The sequence below is a fragment of the Polistes canadensis genome, unplaced genomic scaffold (genome assembly GCF_001313835.1).
Source record: "Polistes canadensis isolate GaletaPanama2010 unplaced genomic scaffold, ASM131383v1 scaffold_42, whole genome shotgun sequence".
Taxonomy (NCBI): Eukaryota; Metazoa; Arthropoda; class Insecta; order Hymenoptera; family Vespidae; genus Polistes; species Polistes canadensis.
Window position 1 is genome coordinate 767,338 of NW_014569589.1, and position 12,938 is coordinate 780,275.

Below are 12,938 nucleotides of genomic sequence, written 5' to 3' on the forward strand. Positions count from 1 at the left end.
TTAAAATGATCGATATGATAAATTAAAAGTATTATACTATAATGATTACATATTATATATTATGTATTCTAATATATCATCAGAGAGAGATTAAAGAGAAAAAAAATATATTTTTATAATTTTTATCAAATATTTATTAATTATTTCATCAATTTTAATTTTATAATAAGTGATACAAAATCTAAATTTTTCTTTAAGTTGCATTAATAACACCAGATAGCGCTACAATCAGTGCATCCCGCAAAACCCATATAATATGTAATTGTATATAACAACATGTGCTCGAATGCGATTATTACAAATAATTTTTATATTAATGCACGAATGAAACAAATATTTAAATTAAATTTGTACATTTATATATGAATTTAGATAAGTTGTGCGTTTATAATAAATGAATGTAGTATAAAGTTTGACAATTTACCATAGTAAATTAAATAAAAATGAAGGAATTATTAGGTGTTATAGATGAGGTTATATCACAACCCAATCAAGTGAAACCTATAATCGGTAAATATGGAACATAAATTTGATAAGATATTTATAAATATATTTTATCGTATAAATTGATAAATAATTAATAATTACTATTTGTTTCAATAATCATTTTCTGAAGCGTTTTAATGTTTTTTGTGTATCAGTTCATTTTCAAAATGGTCAGCTGGCGGATGAAGAAACTGAGAATATATCTTGTGGATTATTCCATGATAAACAAAAAGATAAAAAATTGTTGGCTGTATCCTGTAGACAAATGGTATATAAAGGATATAAACCAGATGATAAACAGCAACTTATGCATACGATGCTTTTACTTCATAATAAAAGAACTGGAAAAGTTAGATTGGTCGAAGCAGAAAGGTGGTCTGTAAATGCTGTTCTTGATAAACAAGTGATAGATAACAATAAAAATACAAGCGATGAGAAAATTGTATTATTGAACAAACAATTTGGTTCTAAAAAAGCTAAGAGAAAGACCGAACAATATGAAAGAATGAAAATTAATGTTAACGCCGTTAAAGATGATCTTGAAAAAACTGTTTCAAGTAAAATGATTAATATTATATCTTTTTTATTTAAGTATCACATTTGACAGAAAAGAAAATAAATAATGCAATGATTTGTTTTTACCATAGACATAGAAATAAATAAAGAAGATTTAGAAATGCCAACAGCAGATGACATTATAACCGATATACATTTACCTCCTTGTAACAGAGATGCTACCAATGTCCAAGATATTTATAATCTGAATGACATCATACCAGAAAATAAATTAGAATTTCTTAACGAAACAGCTAAAAAAACCATTAAGTGTGTTCCCACAGGGTAATTTCATGTTTATCTGTATAATAGATTTTAATTTCTAATAACTTACTAATATTATTTTATTATACTTATAGCAAATCCAAGTATTTCATGTATATTATTAGATCTTTAAAATCAGACCCAGATTACATCAAGAAAGTTTCTATTTTACTATATATGGATGCAGTTTCCAAATGGTTAAATATTCCTATAAAGGATGCGAGGAAACGCGGAGCTTGTATTTGCCCTGAATCGGAAGAAGTTAATTCACATATTGTCGATTCTTATAGCTTACAAGTTAATGGCGCAAGGTAAATCATTTATATTTCTATTTTTATTATATTTTATAAATAATTGAAATATTGATAAGAAATTTTTGTAGATTGAGACCAGCTAGTATGAAAGATAAAGCTATCACGCATTGTTTAATCTTAGGTTTAATTATTTCCGATTTCGTGATAAATATAGAATTACTTGCAACTATGTTACAAAGTAGAATAGGAATAAAGAAATTATCAAATCTTTCAAGAATACTTGGTATGGTCCCTTGTAAAAATGACAAGAATTCATATACTTTGAAACTACCTCTACCGAAGCAAATTTCTATGGTTAAAAAAACAAAAAGGAAAACGTTATAAATATCATTAAAAATGACCAAAATAAATGTAACATTTTATTATAATATAATTTACATATTATATTTTTTAAGATTAGTATATACTAAAAATATAAGATACATTATAAATATGACAAAGAGTAACCAAAATTTGCTATCCAGCTTAATCCATCAACAGTATTTGCTTTTGGCGAATATTCTAAACCGATATATCCTTGATAACCCTTATTTTCTAATAATGAGAGAATGTATTTGTAATCTATTTCTCCATCGGTATCTGGCTCATGTCTGTGTGGCACTTGAGCTATTTGAATATGACCTGAAATAATTGAAAATAAAAGTATAATTTCGCTTTACATAAAGAAAATTTATATAATAAATGTATTAATACATACCAACAAAAGGAAGAAACTGTTCAATATTGTACGTAAGATTACCGCAACAATGTTGCATATGAAAAATATCAAGTTGCAATTTTAAATGAGGACTATTGATCTTTTTAACAATATTTAAACCTATGACGAACGTGGAATGAAATTACTGTACACATTACAATTTTATATATTTTTCTAATTAATTAAATGAACAATTTACCTTTCAAAAAATTATTCATATAATAATTTGGCACAGTAATGCTATTAATCGGTTCGATAACACCTATCAATCCTTCTTCTTTAAATTTTTCTACAGCATACAACAAATTTTTTTCATAAACTTTATCGTTGTCTGCAGTTGGATTAATTACTTTTCCAGACATAACATGTATCCTATTTAAAAATAATATTGATACTTTTAATAATACAACATATTGTGATAAATTGAAAAGAATTGCTATTACCATCAATTACTTACAATTTACAATTCAATGCTTTTGCATATTTTATAGTTGTTTCAATACTTTTTTTAAATAATTCTTCTTGTCCAGGTATTGCCGCAAATCCCAATTCGCCTTTCGATGTATCACCTACAAAATTACAAGATTTAATAACAAAATTAATTATAAACCTAAGTTAAATAACAAAAACTTTGAAATTGTTAATAAATTTTAGGTGCTACCGATGCTATTCTTTTTTGAAAATTCGCGCCTTTACTGTGATTAGCTACAACGCAGTAAATAAGTAAAGATCAATTAAATAAATAGAAAAAAGCGATAATTAAAATAACATTTAATAATATTAATTATTATAAACGTACCTGTAAATACATTAATAAGGACTTGCTCAATATTAGCTTTGTTTTTCGCGTTAATAACTTCTTCCAAAGAGAAACCCAATGGAAAACCACTTTCGACAGCCTTGAAACCAGCCTCTTTAGCAAGTTGGTATCTTTCGATTAAACTTGGATTCTCCAGAAACATAAAAGATAAATTGCTTACGAACTTTAAACCCATATTTTCTTTGGTAATTCGGAAAAAAACTTAAATGCAACGTTACAAATCAAATCTAAATGATTAATTATTAAGAAGTTTATTATTTGAACATATATATATATATATATTCATGTACTCTATTTTTATATTTAAGATAAAATCCGCGATAAGTAAAAGTAAGTACGCACGTAATCTATAGATAAACTTAGAGTGGTCATAGATGGCGTAATAATAATCTAACGATTTTCAAATTAAATCTTTATCTCTTAGAGCAATTACAGGTTTTGCTGCACTTCACATTCAATTTTTTGCGAATTAAATTCATCATTTTTCAAATATAATTCAACCTTTGGCAAAATTACTTTGTCTACAAAATTTATTTCTGAAGCTTTTGTAAAAAAAATTAAATTAAATTCAAATTTATTGTTAGAAAATTCAAAATTATTGGAATTCCTAATCACCTATAATTACATTACAATCACATTCTCTGAAGCAATTATATTGATGTGTTGCAATTTACCATTTCAATTGAAAACTACCTTCTACTATTAATTTTAAATCTGATCTCATCTCTTAATGAATTAAAACACGTACTTTACTTGAAAAATTAGGCTCAAAAATTTGACTTGTCAAAGGGTTGACTTTTATTTGAAAAAGGATTAAATTTTATTTACCAAAGGTTGAATTTGATTTTGCAAAAAGTTGAATTTCAAGTGCAAAACTTGTATTAATTATTTATTATAAATTCAATCGTATATTTTCATCGATTATATAATTTATAACAATTATCATAATTACTAATATCTAACAATAAGTTATAAGTACGATATTGAAATGAATGATGTGTATTCAGTGATATATATTTATTATCATATTATTTTGTTTGTTTAAAATGTCCAATTTAATTCGAAGAATATTATCACGCGAATGATTATCAAAACGGCCATTAATTTCTGTTATCCAATCGGGTTTATAGGAATGTGATATTAAAAAAGAAGAAAAAATAAAGAAGAAACGTTTAAACATTATTCCAGAAATTATCAATCTATTCCAATGGTATATCAGATACAAGAGAATAGTGCTGATGATTCAAGGATACGTTTTAGATTCCGAAAGAGAGTTTAAATCCCGTCCAAAATTGATCCTATACTATTGTTTTTTCTTTTTCATGACATTGGTTCTACTGCAGTTACTTACTAACTAAATCCTATATACTCTGGTGTCTATAATCAGAAATAAATAAGCAAGCGTTCGTAACCTTTATCATTCATTTCTGCGTATGTAGTATCATAGTAACAACTATAGTTAATCAAAAGAGATAACATGCAATGGATTACAAATTGTGTGTTACTCTTACGATCAGATAAATTAGTTTTATATGTTTTTCGTCAAATTTAAAGTTTAAGGTTTCTTATTGTTTCTTTCCTTTTTTTCTTTATTTTCTTTCTTCTTCTAAAGATTTATTGCAATGATATATCGGCCAACATGTGTAAAAAATAATGTATCGACTAAAGGAACAAAGGCACTAATAAACTATATATGCATATCATCGATTCGATAAATATAATGGGGAAACAAAGTGAATCATGTTGGAGGTGTGTCAAAGTTCTCAAATGGATACCAGTCCTTTTTATTTTAACGGTCGTTGTTTGGTCCTACTATGCCTTCGTTGTTCAGCTATGTTATTGTAAGTATTACAGATTATTTTTAATCGAACACACATAGGTATAACTTATTTGTTATAATTCTTTGCTACTGTTATTGTGCTGTTGTCGATACAGTATTCTATTCAATTCACTATTCAATTCACTATTCAATTCACTATTCGATTCAAGTTTTAGTCTATCTGTCCTACACTTGACATTACTTATCGATGTAGTCATGTAGATTTGGATCTTCCATTGTAATTAATTATTCATGTTTATTTCATTTTTAGATAGAGTAGACAATGATGTTCAGAAAGGTGCGTACACTTTTATTCTAGTTCGAAGAATCCAAATATTTCAAACTCTACACAAAACAAAATGGAATTATTTTGTATTTGTTTGTAGCGTTCTATCTCCTTTTCTTCCACATATTGTTTCTGCTCTTTTTATGGTCCTATTGGCAAACAGTATCCACAGATCTAGTATCTGTCCCAGAAAAGGTAGACATATAAATATAAAATATTATATATCAATTATATTTTACACATATAATAATTTGTATTTATTATAGTTTAAAATACCAGAAGTAGAAATAGAAAAACTTCAACAAGCGGAATCAGAAGAAGCATTTAGACAGATCTTGGAAAGATTTGCCCAAGATTTACCTGTAACAAATCGTACTATGAAAGGAGGTAGTGGACAAACAACATAGAGTAAAATTTATGTTTATTTTCTTAGATTGATTATTCTAATATAATATATCTAGGTATACGATTCTGCGAGAAATGTCATTTGATAAAACCGGATCGAGCACATCATTGTAGTGTCTGTGGTACTTGTGTCTTAAAAATGGACCATCATTGCCCATGGGTAAACAACTGCGTAGGCTTCCACAATTACAAATTTTTTATGTTGTTTTTGGCATATGCCCTACTTTATTGTATATTTATAACGGCTACATCTTTACAATACGTTATACGCTTTTGGAAAGTAAGTTAATCTTTTTTCTAATAAACTAATCATATTTCTTGAAATTGATTTTATTATTTAATTTTGTGTATAGGGAGAATTAGAAGGTATGGGTAGGTTTCACCTGCTCTTCCTCTTTTTTGCTGCTTTAATGTTCGCAGTGAGCCTGAATTCTCTTTTCTTTTATCACTGCTACCTTGTGCTACATAATAGATCAACATTAGGTAAAAAATACATATGAAATGGAAGTGTTTTAATATATCAATTAAATTGTCAAATAATTATTATTTTCCATCAACTCGTAGAAGCCTTCAGGCCTCCCATGTTTCTCACGGGAAAAGACAAAGATGGTTTTAGCCTTGGAAAGTATAATAATTTCCAAGAAGTATTTGGCGATAATGCACGGCTCTGGTTCCTTCCTGTTTTTACTAGGTGAGTACATATTTTAAATATATATATATATTTTTTTTTCTACGTATTGGTGATTATATATATATATATATTATAAGTGATTAAATTAAATGTTACTCTATAAGAATTAGTAGGAACCATTTGCACAATATAATTAAAGTCAAGCATAATAATAATACAACAAACATAATAATCTATGTGTACATGAAATTTTAATTTAGATATTTGTATCCACACATATTGATTGTCAATGTAAACATTCATTTTTAATCGATGTAATTATGTAAAATTTAGAGTAGTAGTTGTGCATATTGCTATTATATATTTTTTCATTATCATTTAATGTACCATCGAACTAATAATAGATTTATTTCTAAAATTGAAAGAGAATCACAGAGTTTTTTACCGCAAAATTCATTTCAAATATTATATTTTATAATAAACAAAAATAATAATTCATTGCACAGAATTTGCATGACTTGGTTCAAAAATATATATATATATATTTTTGATTGAAAATGCACAGAAGATATTTCTTTGCATTATGTGCCTTTGTAAAATACCAAGGTCTAAATTTTTCATCTTGAAATCTGACTTTTTATAATTCTATTTTTCATTCATTGATAGAGATTAAGTCTTCGTCGACAAAACTATAAACTATAATAATAGATAACTAAGTAAGATATATATAAATAAATAATAAACAAAATGTTTGCATGAATTTCAGAGGACGAAAAATAGATAGAATAGATTGGCCTTATGTTAGAAACAATTTTTTTTAATTTTAAATATATGTTACTCATTCGTTTCATGCTGTTGCATGTATCTAGAATATTTCGTTAAAATAGTACAGTATAAAAGAAAGATAAATTAGACTTCAGTTGTTGAATTTTATTAAAAAGAAAAAATGCATCATATGTCTCGTAACATTTTCAGCGGTTACATTATGCAAAGGACACATTCTGTGTATCATATGATTAAATAAAAAAAAAACAAAGTATATATTCCTCATCGAACATATATCTTTTTATTCATATTCAATGATAGACACATATTTTAATAGGATCTTTTTTAATACAGTATTTTCAGTAGTTCTTGAAAATAAAAATAACGATCATTATTGTTAAATTGGGTTGGATGCATTGGATGTGTTCTAGTCTTGGAAATGGTGTCACCTATCCAGTACGTTCGCAACACCAGGGCTTAACGAATACTTATGATTCCATGGGCAGTACTCGTAACAGGTCAGCATTTTAGAAAGGTCAAATACAATCGTAGTAACTATTTCAATTCTTTACTGTGGAACTCATATGATACTCGTAAAGTATGTTATTTATATACACTCACGGAAGATTTCTGTACCTTCAAGATAGATTTTTACGTATCTTATTTTTTTATTTATTTTATTTTTTTATTTAACAGAGTTCCAAAGTAATGACATTGTGTAAAATATTATTTTCAAATATGCCTGGTTGCATTTGTTTGCATTTATGATAAATAACTTAAACTGTAAGGAGAAATGATTATATTTAAGATTTTCGTTAATCATTTAAGCGATACACATACATTTCTCGCGGATGTCCTTCAAACCCTTGATAAATTTTGCAATTCTTGTGTCTAATTTTCTTTTCTGTGGTATCATGCTAATACTAACATTGATTGTTTGTTTGTGTTAGATTTTTTATGGCTTATTTTTAAATAGGCTTCAATTTAATCATTATTTTGCAATTGTGTTTTAATAAGACTGACGTACAAATAACGAATGCATGGAAACGATAGGTGTTTCCTTAGATGGTCGTAGGCATGTGTTATAGAAAATCATTTAAATCTGTATTGCATTATATATATTTATTTGATAAATAATGTTAATATGTGTTAAATCTAAATATTTAAGAAAAAGAAATTTAAGTATTCAATATTAGTGTCTAATAAAATATTTATTTATTTACTCGAGTAAGTAAGACACAAAGATATGTAGAAAATTTCTTTGTTATTGTACAAATGCATGATGTTCCTGTAGATTATATAGTATTGTGTATTTCATGTTGATTGTTCAATTAAATTCATTAATACGTAATTCTCTTTACTTTAAAAGTATTGTGCATCTGGTTTTTACACAAAGAAAATATTCGTATAACTTTAGAAGTGGCGTAACTATTGCGTACAAAAAAGATCTTGTCATATATTAAATATCAGTGATCGTCCAACTAAAAATCAAATTAACAAATAAATGTAGATATAATAATAGACAAATATTAGTTACGCCAACTCTGGTAAACTTAGGGTTAAAATAGGATGACATAGAGTAGACGATAGAGTATGGGTTACAGTTTTGGAGATGGGGTAAACTTTCCTGAGCGGCTGTACAATGAAGATACTCATACTCTATTGGGAAATGGAACCCAACAATGGGGTGATGAGACAGAACTTGGCTCCGCACCTCCTTATGTGTCTCAATCAGGTATTCTAGATCATGGATACTTATATTGAGGTGTTAGATTAGTTCAGAATTTTTAGCTACATGTGATATGTATTTTCTATAAGAAAAGAATTACCCGATTATTCATTTATATATATATACAGAGTGACTCTCCTAACATGACGACTTCAAATAACTCAGAAGTTATTCGTTGTATGAAAAAATGTTTTAAACAAAATTGCATATATTTCAATAATTATTCATTTTAAGTTCCTTTTTGTATAATACTTTTTTACACAAAATTTGATGATTTATCCGAATTCGAAAAAAAATATTAAACATTGCATCTGAAAAACTGAAGGTGACCCTAATATCTCAATAAAAAAGTAAGGCGACATACAATGTATGTCCCCTTAGATATCGTGCAATTTTTGTTTGAAAAATTTTTCGTACGATGAAGAACTTACGAATTATTTGAAGTTGTCATGTCAGGAGAGTCACTGTATATTAATTACTATATTGCAAATGAACCTTCTTATTTAATAGAAAGTTGACACGCCGACGTGTTTAGAGCGCACGTTATTAAAGAACCTATTGTTTTAACTTGAATGAATTTATGGTCTTAAAAGCAAGAGGAATAATATTAATTAAATTAACTAACTGGTTAGTTCTTGTAACAATCATTGTTCATTCATAATAGCTAGAATTTATAACTAATCCATATACAAATATTTTCAAGGGGGAAATTGTATATATTATACAGTTAAATTATAATAACATATGGACTCTTCTCTTTTTGTGCATGATGTTTGTTTTACATGTATTGCTTTTCTAATAATATTATTGTACAGAAATGCACATGTTTTAATTCTACCGATATACAAAAATATTGTTAATCTTTAATAAATTTACATTGTAATAATAAAAACAATATATAATAAGAATAATATAAAATAAAATTTCACAAGTATATTTATTAAAATGTGTATTATTATAAATACGGTAACATGATTTTGATTGACTACAGGTCCAGTGTTTATCAAATGAATTTGGTAGAAGAAGCCACGATTTTGGCACTTGGTGCAGGGTAATGTTCATTATATGTTGTGTTTGATTTGAGAAAAATAATTGTTTGAATATTTGATTACCAAAAAAATGTGTGAAATAGGCAGAGAATATTAACAAAGTTTTGCATTTAATTTAATAGACGTGGCATTTATTATATGATATAATAAAGTTATAGTTTAATTGAATATTAACATAGAAAATAAACATCATTGCAACATCGAGAAGAAAAATCTGTAGTACGGTCACATCGATGATGTTGAATTTGAAATACGATAATATATAATTTTTTATTGTATATTTAATATAGTAATAAGATATCTTTACTAATTATACAATTTTAGACAAATTTATTTACTATTAAATAACTAAATAAGATCTGCCATATTATTTAACATAATTATATATCATCTAAGCAAATCATTAGCAAACCAGCATATATATTTATATGATAATATTATAATGCTTAGAATATTGCTTTTTTAACCGTTTGAGTCCCAGAGTACTTTAGAAAAATCATGTTACTTTTCAATAAAAACTCTGAACAACGCTATTGTGCTGTTAGGGACTTAACACGGTTAAAATAACATTAATATTCTATATTGATATATTGTATATACTTTACAGCACTGCCGTAATACCTCATGCTGTAAATGCCAATCAACCACTTGTGGATACTACAGAAATAGTTTGACATCTTTGATCAGTATGTGTGATCTTCATCTCTCATCTTGTTTCATAATCCTAAATACATAGACAATATTGAATTTCTCTAACTTGTGTTTTTGTTGTTCATTCTTTACTGAAAATTTTCCAAATATTATTCATTATAATATATCATCAGAAGAATTTTACAAGAGTTTTTAGATATATATGGCATTCATGAGTTTACAGAGTGCCTTGCGCAAAAAAATATGTTTAATGTTAGCACGGATCATGATATTAATGATACCACCTTTCCTGTGACATATAATAATATTTAAATAATATATAATGAGGCTCTATATATTTAGCATTACTTATGATATATTTATTCGAATATCTTTGAATAATTGTTACAACCAACAAATGTAGAATTATTCAAACCACATATATATATATTATATATTAATTTGATTTAAAGTTATATTTGTAATACATGTTTTAAAATATGTATTATTAGTATTCTTCACTTTATTGTTTAACAGAAAAGCCGCTGAATTACTGTTGAAATTTTTTTATTTTAATTTTATTTACTTATGTAATAAAATAGGTGTGTTATATATATGAGTCTTTGTATGTACACCTACAAAAATTTATATATCCTTTAAAACAAAATGAGAGATACGCATTAAAATGCTAATGATCACTTTAGCATTATAAACGTTAGTAAGAAAGATCTCCACAAACAAACAAGAAGGAAAACTATTGCAGACCTACATTCTATACATTTATTACTGGAAATTGTGATGTTGAAAAAATATTTGTTCATTATTTGACGTAAAGTCATCAAGATATTAATTAATGGATTTAATCAAATTTTATTGCTGATCGATAGTAGTGCTGAATAATAAAAAAACTGAGCTGGCTCGGTTTTTAAGAGATTTACAAAGACGATGTAATTATAAATCCCTCATACTTAAGAACTATCTTTTTTGTGCTCTAATGGTGATTTTAATTCTCAAGATTAGGTCAAAGCCTATTATCTCAGTACAAATCGTAATGTAACAGACATTATTACTGTTAAATGAACAGTACTTTAGATACAACTCATATAGAGAACTGTAAATTATTTATGATTTTTCTCTTGCAAAATATTTCAAATAGAATTTAAGAGTGCAATATTATAAAAAGAAAATTATCACTGTTCAAACTAATAATAATATATTTTATTATTTTTTATTTTAATAAATAAATAGTTATTGTCTTAAGACAGTCGTAAACATTAGAACAAAAAATAACGAGCAGTATTTTTTTTCTTTTTTTTTTTTCCATCAAAGATACGAAAAAATTAATTTAAAGTATTATTATTACTATAAACACACAAATGTTTACGTATAAGAGAGTAAAAATTAAATGCAAGATAATAATATTACTACTACCAAAATTAATTTGCGTCAGTAGTAGAATAAACTCCAATAAGTGTTATACGCATATGTAATATATTTGTGTAAGGACTTATGATTATGTCGATTAACTCTAAACACGTATTCTTTTATGTTGGGTCAAGATTTTTTATATGCGAAGCTAATTTATATTCACGTTAGATCAAACTGCCACATTTGCGTATGCCTTTTTACCTTCTCTAACAGACTATTTACGCTTATATTTACAATATATATATATATATAAAAATAAATATATATATAGTATATAAAATATCGCATAAATATAAGTTATTAATCTCATGTGCATAAAATGATACTTATTAAGTCTTATTATCGATTATTTACATAGCAGACTCTAGTTTAAATGCTAAACAAATATAGATTATTAGATTTTATTCGTAATGCTTACTCTAATTATTCCAGAAATAATATATTTCTATCAAATGTAAGAGAGTTTAACTACGAGTACTAATTTGTAAAGAAATTTTCTGCTTCCTCTCGATAAAAATATATATACGAATATATGTATATTCGTATAGCATTAATAGGATCTTTTAATTTTTATATTATGTTCTTTTCATTCCACGTTTAATTGATAAAAAAAAATAAAAACATATGCTACAAATTAAATTTATCCAATAGCAAAATTTTGTTAACAAATTATTGGAAATGTAAATATTTTGATGTACGTTATGTTGCAAGTTAATGTAACTAAATTTAATTTTAAAAAACATATGTATTGTTTACATAGAAGATTCTGCTATATATGTTTAAACGTAAGCTTAAAAAGAATAAAGCTCTGTTTTTATACAAAATTGTGTATTATAGTAGAGGTAAAATAAGCTCACCTTGGTAAAAATCATCGTTCACAAAAATAATATAATTTTTGCAAAATTCATTATGTAATTTGCTGATATGTGGGTATCAAAATTTTCAAATGAGTTACTGTAATAACATATTAATTTAAATTTTGGGCATTTCCCGCCTGAAATTAATTTAAATGGTGCATAAATAAGCTAATTTGTATATTCATAAATTAACGATAATTTAA

General features: G+C 26.0%; 3 protein-coding genes across 7 annotated transcripts; 2 read left to right on the forward strand and 1 right to left on the reverse strand.

Moving 5' to 3' along the window:
* The first annotated feature begins 253 nt into the window (after window positions 1-253).
* LOC106784952 (DNA-directed RNA polymerase I subunit RPA49-like) lies at window positions 254-1,986 on the forward strand. Its single transcript, XM_014745012.1, has 5 exons — window positions 254-510; window positions 642-1,043; window positions 1,134-1,326; window positions 1,401-1,616; window positions 1,688-1,986. The coding sequence occupies exons 1-5, from the start codon at window positions 444-446 to the stop codon at window positions 1,941-1,943; spliced, it is 1,134 nt and encodes a 377-aa protein (XP_014600498.1). The 5' UTR covers window positions 254-443; the 3' UTR covers window positions 1,944-1,986.
* On the reverse strand, window positions 1,979-3,425 carry LOC106784954 (putative hydroxypyruvate isomerase). The gene is made up of 5 exons (XM_014745019.1): window positions 3,116-3,425; window positions 2,774-2,885; window positions 2,516-2,688; window positions 2,317-2,436; window positions 1,979-2,240 (listed from the first exon to the last, which is right to left on the reverse strand). The coding sequence occupies exons 1-5, from the start codon at window positions 3,309-3,311 to the stop codon at window positions 2,044-2,046; spliced, it is 798 nt and encodes a 265-aa protein (XP_014600505.1). The 5' UTR covers window positions 3,312-3,425; the 3' UTR covers window positions 1,979-2,043.
* LOC106784953 (palmitoyltransferase ZDHHC2-like) lies at window positions 3,424-11,064 on the forward strand. 5 transcript variants are annotated; one of them, XM_014745015.1, is made up of 11 exons: window positions 3,424-3,466; window positions 4,749-4,977; window positions 5,227-5,253; window positions 5,342-5,436; window positions 5,508-5,628; window positions 5,703-5,926; window positions 6,000-6,129; window positions 6,211-6,337; window positions 7,474-7,560; window positions 8,647-8,777; window positions 10,428-11,064. In XM_014745015.1, exons 2-11 carry the CDS (start codon window positions 4,830-4,832, stop codon window positions 10,436-10,438), a joined length of 1,101 nt encoding a protein of 366 aa, XP_014600501.1. In that variant the 5' UTR covers window positions 3,424-3,466; window positions 4,749-4,829; the 3' UTR covers window positions 10,439-11,064. The 5 variants fall into 5 exon arrangements, with proteins under 5 accessions (XP_014600501.1, XP_014600502.1, XP_014600499.1 ...); XM_014745013.1 differs by lacking the exon at window positions 3,424-3,466 and adding an exon at window positions 4,227-4,567; XM_014745014.1 differs by lacking the exon at window positions 3,424-3,466 and adding an exon at window positions 4,227-4,539.
* The last annotated feature ends 1,874 nt before the right edge of the window (window positions 11,065-12,938 follow it).